General features: G+C 32.0%; 3 protein-coding genes across 3 annotated transcripts; all 3 read right to left on the reverse strand.

Annotated features, from left to right (window-relative positions):
• Positions 1 to 2,384: 2,384 nt before the first annotated feature.
• On the reverse strand, positions 2,385 to 4,066 carry LOC111014276 (alpha carbonic anhydrase 7-like). The gene is made up of 5 exons (XM_022288943.2): positions 3,967 to 4,066; positions 3,069 to 3,298; positions 2,877 to 2,983; positions 2,674 to 2,788; positions 2,385 to 2,593 (listed from the first exon to the last, which is right to left on the reverse strand). Exons 1-5 carry the CDS (start codon positions 4,064 to 4,066, stop codon positions 2,390 to 2,392), a joined length of 756 nt encoding a protein of 251 aa, XP_022144635.2. The 3' UTR covers positions 2,385 to 2,389.
• Positions 4,067 to 6,802: 2,736 nt separating this feature from the next.
• LOC111014374 (transcription factor MYB27) lies at positions 6,803 to 8,646 on the reverse strand. The gene is made up of 4 exons (XM_022289071.2): positions 7,873 to 8,646; positions 7,513 to 7,642; positions 7,313 to 7,413; positions 6,803 to 7,240 (listed from the first exon to the last, which is right to left on the reverse strand). Exons 1-4 carry the CDS (start codon positions 8,003 to 8,005, stop codon positions 6,891 to 6,893), a joined length of 714 nt encoding a protein of 237 aa, XP_022144763.1. The 5' UTR covers positions 8,006 to 8,646; the 3' UTR covers positions 6,803 to 6,890.
• Positions 8,647 to 8,782: 136 nt separating this feature from the next.
• LOC111014375 (uncharacterized) lies at positions 8,783 to 11,801 on the reverse strand. Its single transcript, XM_022289073.2, has 4 exons — positions 11,357 to 11,801; positions 11,146 to 11,256; positions 9,646 to 9,714; positions 8,783 to 9,132 (listed from the first exon to the last, which is right to left on the reverse strand). Exons 1-4 carry the CDS (start codon positions 11,504 to 11,506, stop codon positions 9,082 to 9,084), a joined length of 381 nt encoding a protein of 126 aa, XP_022144765.1. The 5' UTR covers positions 11,507 to 11,801; the 3' UTR covers positions 8,783 to 9,081.
• Positions 11,802 to 12,221: the final 420 nt, after the last annotated feature.

The following is a 12,221-nucleotide window of genomic DNA, read 5'->3' on the forward strand; positions in this document are numbered from 1 at the left end:
TTTAGGTGGAACAGATAGGATGAGATTTGTATTTAAAAATTAAATAAATATAGCTTAACAATTTTGACTCTCTCTCCTAATATTTTCTTTTTCAAGGTTAAAAGAATCTGACTTGGGAGTCAAGTTTAATTAAAAATTAATTTTTATTCAAATGAAACCAACCTCTAGAAAGTCTGGAATTGATAAAAGTTTAATCTAATTTTCAGTTACATCATTTATGAACTCATAAAAATGTATGACACACTTCTGTTACACTTTTACAAATATATTGTATAATAATGTATGGTTTTTCTAAGATATACAGAGCTAAGGGTAGGTTTCTACTTTTCAATTTTTTAAAATTTGAAAGTGTTTTGTAGGCATAAATGTAATATTACCATTTTTTAAAATTTTTATGTAAAATTCAAATTAAATAAATGTAAACGAATTTAAAATTACAATAATCAAATAAATAAATATGAAAGTTTTCAACATTGAAAATGTGAAGATAATCAATGAGAAAAGAACCATTTCTTTTATTATAAGATAACAAATAGAACTATACATGATAGAGAAATTTATTTGATGTAATTAGTGAAATTATTTCATTTTTCCAAGCCATATTGATAATAATGTGAAATTTCTATACTTTGGTAGAGTTTTGGCCCGAGGCGAATATTATTATTATTTGAAATAAACCAATTCCCTGATAAAAATAAAAAATATATATATAAAAAATACGCCTTATTGTTTAGTGTACTCTACGTCTCTGCCAAATCTTATTGTTGGCATGAAAGCCTCCTTGTAGCCCGAGTTCGAAAAATTGAAAATTTTCTTTATACAAATATTTCAAATTTTTTAAAAATAAAAAAATATATTAGTAGTATATTCAAAGTTTAATTTTCTAAAATAATTTTCTTCCCCAACCGTTTTAAATCTAAATGCTTCAACCACCTCTTTACAGATTTGAACCTAAAAGAAAATTCTTCTCAATTTTTCTTTTTCATTTGAAGTAATTAATTTAGACTTCTCTGTCATTGTAGGTCGTATTTAAAAAAAAAAAAAAATTAAACCTATCTCTAAAATATCTATACGTCTGAAAATAATTATTTTTTAAAATTTTATTCTCTTTCTTCTAAACCTATATAGAAAAAAGAATCTAATAAATCTTCAAACATTCAATTTTAAATGTATTAGGTGTCCAAATTTTAAATTTTTTTAATATATCCCTAACTTATTAAACTATTTTTTAAAATTCTAGATCTAATAAATAGGAAATTTTATAAATTCAGACATCTATGTGACACTTTTCAAAGTTCAAGAAACTTATCAAACATAAATTTTAAAGTTAAAAGATTAATTTGTAATTTACATAACTTAATATCAAAATATATAAACTAGTATATATATAATAATATATAAATGTAATGTAAGCTCTCTCTGATATAAGTTTTTAGATCCGCTGTTGATTTTGGCCTCAGATGATGAGTCGTAAAAGAAAACGCCTCGATGGTTAATCTCTTGCAGTGGCCTTGAATTCATTTTTGCACCCTGCAATTTGATAAAATAATTGAGGTTAAATATATAAATTTAACTTTTTTTAATAGTTGCAATTTTATATCTTTAATACATATATATATATATATATATATATATGAATTTATTTCACTTGTGGTCCAACTTACTTTGTCAACAATCCTTCTGAGAAGGCTTACTTGTGCTGGAGAGACGCTACTGATCTGAAAAAAATTTATGGTATGTGTAAACATATTATTAGTATTTATTTTCATATTATCAATGCGTACAATGTTATTATTTTACATTTCAGAAAAATAAATATTAAAGTAACCTTTGTTTTTAACTTTTTGTTTTTTAAAAGGCTAAAATTTAGATGTTTATTTAGCCTCTAAGTTTTAAAAATTGTTTTAAATGGTTTTAAAAATTAATTTATCCTTAGTCCGCTGACACGAAGATGATGTGATCACTTGTTGATTGGATTGTGATCATGTGGTAAAATATATTATTTTTATATTACATTTGTTTTTATTTACACTGTGGCGTGGCAAATGAAAGGATCAATTTTGAAATTTTGATTAAATAGACACCCAACTCAAATTTTAAACCTTAAGTGGGAATTTTGTCCTTTTAGAAATTATGTTTGTTTTTATATAATTTCGTTAGTAATTTTTCATCTATCTTCAAAATATATTTGAATTTTTAGCCTAAAAACCAAAAACAAGTTTATGAAAATATTACTTTTTTTAGTTTTTAAATTTCACCTAGATTTTGAAAAATACTTTTAAAATATATATATAACTAAATAAATGAACATACATGTGATAATCTGCTTGTAAAATCAAAAACAAAACAAAATAAAATAAAATGATTATCAAACGGGTGCTAAATGTTTTTATCTATAAAAATATGATGGAACCTGCTCCATGACGGTCCAAATAACCGGTTCAGAACATGGAGGAGTCGTGAGCGAGCCGATGTAGGTGTAGTAATTCTTGTTTTGGCCATGATCAGTTTTGTTAATTGCATCTAAAGGGTCTAAACTTCCCACTTCTCTTTCACGATTCCCTTCGTCAAGGAGCTTTAAATTATCCGCTATCTATCATTCATCAATAATCTAATTATATCGAAATCAAAAAAATGAAAAACAAAAATGTTACCAAATGAATTCGAATTTACCTTGGAGATGAAAGGATTAGGTGGGCCGAACCGAAATAAGAGGGCAACAACAGCCATTTTGTTGAGTTTATTAGAAGAATTGGCAACATGCACCATGTGAAGCTCCAAATCAAACCTAAACAAATCAAATTACTTGTAAATTTGATTTTCTTTTCACTAATTAAAATGGTTTCAATTAGGTTAGAAAAGAGAGAGCTCAAGACCTTTCACCATTAATAATATGCTCGGAAGGATGATGCCAATGACATCTTTGAAGAAGGTAATTCGTACCATTAATTTGAATCGATCCCACATTTTTCGTCCATTCGACCTACAAGGCATCCCACCATCATTGCTCGTTAAATCACCACTAAACTTAAAAGTTCATAGACTAAATTTAATTGTTATCCACTTACCGCAATATGATGGCCATTTTTCTTAAGAGTTGCATTGCCAGGCTTGTAGCTTCTATTTAGTTGGCCCAAATCTTTGTTGAGTTTGGCAATTTCTTTGCTCAAAGGTATGGGAGATTGAATGGTGCCATCTTTACATTTGGTCCATTCTTGTTTTAGGTTGCCCCAATGCTCAGGTCCTCGCTTGCTCCCTTCAATATAATCAAACTCCTCCTCTTCTTTGACATGGTAACCTATTAGGCATAATGAGAGATAGAAAATATGTACTTTCTATGGTAACTATTTATAGATTTTTTATTTGCTAAATGTGACGGGGAAGAAGGTCGAGGCAGGGCAATTGCCCACTACTGATTCGTCTTAGTTAAGATTTTTAAGTTTTGATCTCTTGAAAATTTGTGGTGGGCAGCAAAAATCTCTTATATATTTCAAAATATGTCACATGTTTTTTTAATTTTCAAATATAGCAAAACATTTGATTTATATTAGATACTCATATCAGTAGTATATATTAGATATATATCACATACATATTATTACACAGACACTCATATCAGTAGTATGTCAAATGTATATCATATATATACCAGTAGTCAAATATATTACAGATGTATTACAAATATCTATCATTTAGGTAAAGTTGTCATTTTAAAAATTTTTCTTTTTTTTTTCGTTTTTTTTAGTACAACATGTGGGGGTGGGGGATCGAATTCGCAACCTTTTGGTTGGAGATATATATTAATTACAGCTAAGCCGTGCTCGTTGTGACATAAATTTTTCTTCTTGTACGAGATCTCTTGAACAATATATCATACAATTATATATCGAAACAAGCGGAGAAATTTATTTTTTAAGAGCTTAACATCTCTAAAAAAAATTGAGAAATGACTAGAAGATGGCTTACTTTCATCATTGGCTGAAATTGAAGAGGAGAGCAAGCAAAGGATTACAAAGATGAGAAGAGTTGAATGATGATATTGATGTTCTTCTCTTGGGTTTTCCATTATTTCTCAAATATTTGCTTATTCTATAAAGTGAAAAGAAAATGGACAACTTATGTACACAAATTTTTCTTTTCTAAAAATGGAAACTCCACTGGACATTGAAAATCCTATCGCAATGCATTAATATACATTATTCTTCACAAGAATGTTACAGATTGTTTTTCTCAATGAAATTTGATTCATTTTGTAATTTTTGTTTCTTACACTTTTTGAATTTTTATTTTGATTGCCCACTTTCCATTTTGGCTTTAGAATTTTAAAATCTCAATGTAGTCCTTTTAATATTACCAACCTACCATAGACATGTCGTGTCTAAACTATTAAAAATGTGATGCAAAATTCCTCTCACATATATACGTCATTAGCATGAATATTGTACAAATAGTTAGACATATGTATAACACGATACGTTATTAGTATGAATATTGTTTTATATATTCACATTATCACGTTTATATGAGGACTCGACGTGGAATTTCGATATAAGAGACTAATATAGGAATTTTGGTAAAAACGAGACTAATATAGGAAAAATAGGAAACTAATATAAATGTGAACATAAACAAAAGGTCTTGATTTTATTGCCTGAGAATTTGAATAGTTGATTTGTTTGATGACAAATATTTAAAGCCCAATAAATTAAGTTTAGCATATGGTATTATATAATTATTTTTATGGGCGAATCACTGGAATTGAATCCAGGCAAGTCTATCTAACTTTTGTTTGGGCAACCAAATCCTTGGTTGTTTTGACACTATGCTTTAACAAAATCAATGGAGTTTTAATTTTGTCATTCTTACGTTTTCCCCCTTCTTCAATAAATATTCTTTTTAGTACAACATCGGAGTGGATATTTGAACTTGCGACCTTTTAGTTGGAAATAAGTGTCTTAACCACTTGAGTTATGCTGATGTTGACAGAGAATTTGCACTACGCATTTTGCCAAATTCAGTAGAGAGTTTTAACTTATCACGCAGTGTGTCATAAAAATCAGAGAGACTAATCATTTGTTAGGGATGAATTTTGAAAAAAAAAATTAATAAACCTACTTTTTTGACAAATACTTTGAGAAGAATTACCAAGTTAGAATATATTTAGTATATTTTTCCAAGTAATTTTAGATAATTAGAAGTGCTTTTTTTTGGTACATATACAATATGTGGAGGTAGGTTTTCGAACTCATAATCTCTTGGTTCGAGATATGTGTCAACCTCTTGACTAATTAAAAGTGTATTTAGAAAAACCTACAGACGTTTGGAAATAAGTAAATAAATATATATTTTAAAAAAATTTGATTGCTTTAAAAATATTTTTAAGAAAACATTTTAAAAGATGATTATTCAAAAATCTACTAAGTTCATAACCATGATGTGTAACTCATTGGTTCAAAGATTAAAATAATTATGTAAAAATTATTTTCACAAAATCAATTATCATTAAATTTAAAATCAGTTAAAAATATTACTCATAAAAAGGTGCAAAAATAAATAATAATAAAGAAATTAAATTAAAAGTTATGTGAAACTCTCTGAGGTTAATGCTATAGCTATAGCATCAACATTAGAATTCAAATATTACGTGTATAACTTTAGCCATACTAATGTATGAAAAATAGAGCTAATTGATTATTGGTGAGTAATTTGGATTTGTTCTATCCATATTCTTTATTGTTTATACTAGTATGAAATTAGGTCAAACCTGCCTAATCCTCCATCCATAGAAATTAGGTTTTTTTTTCCCTTTCTGAGTACCATAGAAATTAGGTTAGATACATTCTTGATCAATATTTTATATCCTAAGTTCCAACTTAACGAACACCAAAAATTTTAATGTCGGTGTCAATGAAAATGTCAACGTCTCAATTTTATGAAAATGTTGATGTCGATAAAAATAATATAAATTAACAAATAATCATTTTATCCTCTTTAAATTAGTTTGAAATTTTTGTTATTAATATTCGGTGCATAATATTAACATTTCGTTGATAGTTTTTTACGATGCAATAGAAATGATAAAATTATGGGTGCGTGGATGAAGTGGGAGATTTAAAGCCCTCCTCCAATGTCTATATATTGAAAAAGAAAACAAAAGAAGAAACTCTTTCAAACAATGTCATCTTTCACCACCAAGTCCCTAGACTAGTTTTAAATATTAATAATCCACTTCCTATTTTGCCACAAAAACATTATCCCTTCACCCTTTTTCTTTCTATATTTGGTATTTGTTAGCTTTAATTATATTCTATTATTTCCTTTTAGAAAATATCTCGTTGCAGAGTACAAAAAGAGAAATGATATGTTTAGTTATCAATATAACAACAATTAACAACGTTTAAGATTTTAGAAGGTGATACCAAAGCGTGAATTCTTAATTATATGTTGACAACTTGAACATAGGTGCAATCGTTTGAGAAGGTTTTCTGTGGGAAATCACTTTGACATCCACTGCACAAGAGGATTATAAATTTTTTTAAGTTGAAGTCTTATATTCTTCGTCACTCATAAGAAGATAATGATGTCCTAAGAACTAAATTAAGTTCCTCACCTTCTATCCCTAGTGTCTCTATTTATCCAACTTACTCCTATCTAATTACTATAATACCTCTAACTAATATACTAATAATATTTCCAAACTATCTCTAGGGGGACTCTCACAAATATGTTATCTTTTTTGCTTTGACGGTTACCTTCTACACCTTGTGGCTTATTAAACCTTCCAACTTTTTTAAAGAGAAACTTTTGGTCCAATGTTGAAACATCTAAATGGAACATTTTGTTATGATGTTAACCAAATTTACAAACATGATTATATTACATTTAATTTGCTACTCCATATCCCAAAGGGAAGCTAGGGAATCCCATAAATGATCTGTTTGATCATCTCTCACTGCACAGTTCATATTGGGATGACAGAAACAGAACTCTAAACTATTGTATTGATCTTCATAATGATTCACTTCCAGCTTCTCGTTCGACAAATGATCCAAAATCCAGTTCGATAGTCGAATTTCATATGGCGAACTCGTGATCTCGAAGTTCGGAAACCCAAAAAGGTTGTGAGAAACGTTGCTCAAGGGAATGTCCTTTCTCTCATTATGGTCTTGCCTTGGACTTCCCCCCATAGCACATTGCTTGAATGAGAGTTTGTCCTGTTTCCCATGTTTTACTTTGCTCTCTGCACAAGAAATTGAAGAAACTTCAACAAATCAATCAATCCAAAGCCGATTATGTGATTGAGATATCAAACCTTCTTGTTGTATGGGGAGCTTTTTCCTCATGTGGTTTCTCCAGTAGTTCTTGATCTCGTTATCGGTTCTTCCCGGAAGCCACCGCGCAATTCTCGACCATCTAGGAGAATATGTATTGGATGATTATGATGCTGACAGAGCAATAAAGTTACAAAATTTGCAGCACCCGGATGTTAATAACGAGAGATTTAATCCTTACTTGTTTCCCCATTTTTTATGAAGTTTCAGAATGACTTCTTCTTCCTCAGAACTCATACAACCGTGCTTAAGATTGGGGCGGAGATAGTTGAGCCATCTGAATCTGCAGCTCTTCCCAGTTCTCTCAAGTCCTGAAAAAAAGAGAACAATTTTTTCTAAGTACATTGTTCTATATTTATGAACTAAAAGACATGAGTGATAGTAAATCTACTGTTTTTAGTGTTGGGTATATGAACATAGGCCTGTGAAAAAGGGGAGATTCTCAACATCTCCCGATACAAATTTTGTTCAGAGTGGACAATATCATACTACTAAGTTTGAAAATGGAAACTTGCGATTCGTTTGGGGTTAGAAGTCATACCAGAAGCTTTGGCGATCGAGTCCCATTTACTCTCCCCCATGCGAGTTACAAACGTGGTGAGCTGCTTGTCTTCCTCTTCAAGCCAAGGTCCTCTGCGCAGTGTCTCACTTTGAAGAGCTGATTGATTGGCCATTTCTGATCCTTACTCTGATCAGTTCCAAAGTTAGAATTTATACAGGAAACAAGTGTGAAAAAAGTGCAGGAAAAACATTTGTTTTTGGAAGGAAAAGAGAAGAAAATGGGAGGGTGACCGGAAAATCCAACGTGGATCAATAGATAGAGACTCCAATTCAAAGACCTACCCCACCACCCACCACTGGATTACATGAATCTCTTCTCCTCAAACCATACCAAATTTGGCCATTCAAGTAAGAATGCAGTTTCATCATCACTTTTTGCATTATCCTCAGATTGTTTAGGATATCCACAACTTAAAAGTCTTATGTTCATTATTGATGTGTTTAGTAGAAGGATATTGCTGTATTATGTAAGCAGAAGATGCATTTCTACAGATAGGAGAGGATAGCGGAGAAGGTGCTCGATAGTCCTTTTTCATACAGCAACTCGAATCCTTATCTTCGGCCGAGTTATAATAATTTGGGGACAAGCAAATTAAAACCACATTAGAAAGAATCTACAGTAATCATGTGTTTTCAAAATGGTTATGAATACTTGTAATTTCAACCTACAAATCCAAAATCTCAGTGGTCTTGATGCCATTAACTACAAAGATATAGTTTGTGATCATCCATAATCATTAATCTGATGATCATTAACTATCACATTAATGGCTTAGTTCTGTTATAATGTGCTTTGCTTTTTCACCACTGACCTGTGAAGGTCTATAGTCAAACATACTGATTTTAACTGTGCATTAGATGGAGTAAAAATCATGGTGTACAGAGGCAGATGAACTATAAAAGCTGACGGTTATTCTACATAATAGCCTTTTTCAATCAAAACCCCATGGAAAAACCTTACAGGTAACTTCACTGACTGTTTAAGAGCCGAAAAGAAAAGCTACAGAAACAGGAGTAACAAAACTGCTTTCTGAAGCCAGGACTGTTTTTACATGAGAGTATTCAGTAAGAAGAGGTAAGAAGAGGAAGGAAATTATGTAGAGGCAGTTCAACTGGATTAAGTTGCCACTCACTGAGCCAGCGAAAATTGCAGCTTCATGCAACTCCTCATCAATTAGAACTACTACGTCTAGCGATCTATGAACGACTTGTTCATGAGGTTAACCGCATCATCCATAAACTTCAGAGGAAAACAAGAAAAATAATTAGCATGACGACAATAATCAAAGATTTTAACGTCTTCAAGGCTATTTTGTTTCAATTTGCTGTCAATATTTTTCCACTCCAAGAGCATGTTTTGCATATAAAAAGGCCAATAAGAAATAGAGAATTACGCCCCACTTCACCCAAGACCTGATGAGTATCTGAAGTATCAACAAAGTCTTGTCCTGATTTCAAGTTTCTACAATCGATTGATATACGTTTTCAACACGATAACCCATAAAACAGAATCAAAAGAACTATATCACAGATTCCAATACAGACCAATTACTTTCTTTGTTTTTGGGGTACATTCCTTGGATTATACTCACGGAGGTTTTCCCCACCTAAGGCCAGGTCCAAGTTTGGGTTGGGGGAGACAATAAGGTTTTTCAAAAGTAAAATCAATCTAAATAAGTCCAAGCACTAAGAAAGTTAGAAACATATACGAGGGAAAAAAACTACACAGGATTATGGTGATATGTCCATTTACCTTTCCAAGTAATTTAAGCTCCCGGCCAACAGGCTCAAAAAACTTCAGATCGAGATCAATGGGCCATACCTGTCCATAAGCAGCATAGTAAGACCAAATACAGCAAAGGCAGTTCTTATAAACCCAGAATCTAGATTCAGTTTAGCAATGATAAGGCAGTACTACTGGACCACTGGTATCCATCCTATAATTAAAGCTGGAGCATCTAGAGCAATTTTCTGATAGCAAAAACACCAATAGTAACCTTCTTTATTGATAATATATAAAGGTATTACGTCTTCAAACATTTGAAAGGTCTGAAAGTGATCCTCCCAGAATTCCCAAAATAACTTCAAGATCCTTCCCTCTCTCATAACTAACCGGACTATCACCACTAATTACAGAAAACACCATAAAAACTCCTCAATTACAACAGTTACCCATCCCTGGACACTGCCTTCCCTTTACTGTTCTTGCGCCCACTGGAAGTCTTGTGTATTGGAGGTCTATAATTTCTTTTTTCTGTTTTATTTCTCTTCTCTCTCTCTTTCTTCCCTTGAATAAAAAGCATCTAAACATAAAATTAACAACTATTAACGATACCATTTATCTCAGTAACAGCTGGGATTACTTCATCAGTCATCAATAACTGAGATTCATTGGTATTTTCTTGACTCAGACTTGTAGTTTGCTTTTTCACTCAGAGAATTAAGCATCATTTCTTTTATTTATAACTATACTTTATTCACCACACTAAAAAATATGGCCTTGTCAACCCCTCTGCCCTCCTCACAATCCCACCTTCTAACATTGAACAGTAATATAACCATTGACAAAACTCAACATTGCTACAAAGCGGTAAAATAATCACATCGGGACAGAAAAAAGACATGTGAGAGTCATTTTCATTGCTAAGATTCTGATATCTTGATAATACTTTGATACATGTAAAGAATAATATGCTTAGCACTTGATAGCAGTAGCCAGTAGATGCAGAGCAAGATAAATATTGAAAGCACTTACAGAGTTTGTTAAGAAAGTAGGTTTGTCTACTTCCAACTATTACATGGCTGAATTGGTTTGTTAAGAAAACAACTTATAGAAAAAGCGTTTCCCATTAGAATCATTACTCTCAAAGGTCATACACTCTATCAGTTTGTTAAGAAAGTAGGGTTTGTCTATTTCCAACTATTACATGGCTGAATTGGTAATGTCAATGTAATAAGTTGTTTGCATTAGAGAGACTGATATTATACTTCCCACTCTTTAAATACGTTTTACATTGCTCAGAATATACTCCATAAATGTCATATTTGAATACATTTTCAAGCAAAATCATCTGCCACAAATTGTTGAACAATACACAATTTATTTACAGGTAATGTTAAACCATAGAAACAATGTAGAAGCAATTCGCAAGACCAGTAAACGTAAATTGAAGCAAGTAAAACTAAGAAACCGGAATTGAAAATTGAAGTAACCCGAAAGATGGCAAAGCCGCGAAGAAAGGAAAAGATGAACCTTAAGACCAAGTAGTTTGACAGGTGCAGATTGTCCTGGCACGATACAATCAGGCCCAGCCGCTTCTAAGATGGCATCCGTAGCCAATCCGCTTCCAATCGGATCAGGATGCTGCAAAATTCCAACAAAAAAAGATTTTCCCCAAAGTCATTAAAAGAATCAAACAAAACCCAGAGAGCAAAAAGAAAGAACTAAGAGAACGAGAGCTTGCCTTCATGACGGAGAGGGCGTAATTGGAAAAGGGGGATTGGGAAATTCGGAGCACAGGGGCATGGTGGATTTTGGGAATGGGTCTGCCGGATGCCCTCCATGGCGCGTCCTTCGAAAGCGCAGCTCCTCCTCCGACGCTTTTTCTGGACATAATTACCTCGCCGGAGTTGTTGGGTTCCTTCTTCTGCTCAAAATCTCCTTTCTGAACAGAATCCAGATGTGGGAAATCGAAAAGGGACGCGGATAATCGTGAAGAAACGAATGGAGAGTAGAGAAGATGAGGAAGCAGCCAAATTATGGCTAAGTTTTCACTTTCAGCCGTGTTTTTAAGCCTTTAAACCCATATCCACAGAACAAGAGGGTTGTCGTCGCCAAAAATCATCAGAAAACCCCCTCGCCGGAGAAGATTGGGAAAACCAAGGGATAGAAATTAAATAGCATGGAAATAAAGGTGCAATTTGCAAATTTGCCTCTTTTGTTGATTTTGTTATTGTTATTGTTTCTAGGTTAAACTATAAATTTGGATTATGTGGATGAGAAATAGTTTTAATTTTCTCTCTATAACTTTAAAATTTTTCACTTGATTTGGATTTAATTTCAATTCGATTTCTATAGTTTGGATTTAGTTTCACTTTAGGTACTGTTAAGGCGTAATTCACCAGGAATCAAAATGGGAAGAAATGAGAATGAAAATTTATTTACTACCAATTTTCTGGAATGATGAGTGAGAAAGGACGAAGTTGTAAAATAAATTATAAAAAACGGGGTTTACGCGAATAATTTATGAAGTTCCGTCGGAACCAGAGATTACACTTATGTTTTTAGGAAGTGATTAACAAAGTATAACATGTGGGTGGGGGATCGAA

Source organism: Momordica charantia (genome assembly GCF_013281855.1).
Source record: "Momordica charantia cultivar OHB3-1 chromosome 5 unlocalized genomic scaffold, Mcharantia_2.0 BLBB01000005.1, whole genome shotgun sequence".
NCBI lineage: Eukaryota > Viridiplantae > Streptophyta > Magnoliopsida > Cucurbitales > Cucurbitaceae > Momordica > Momordica charantia.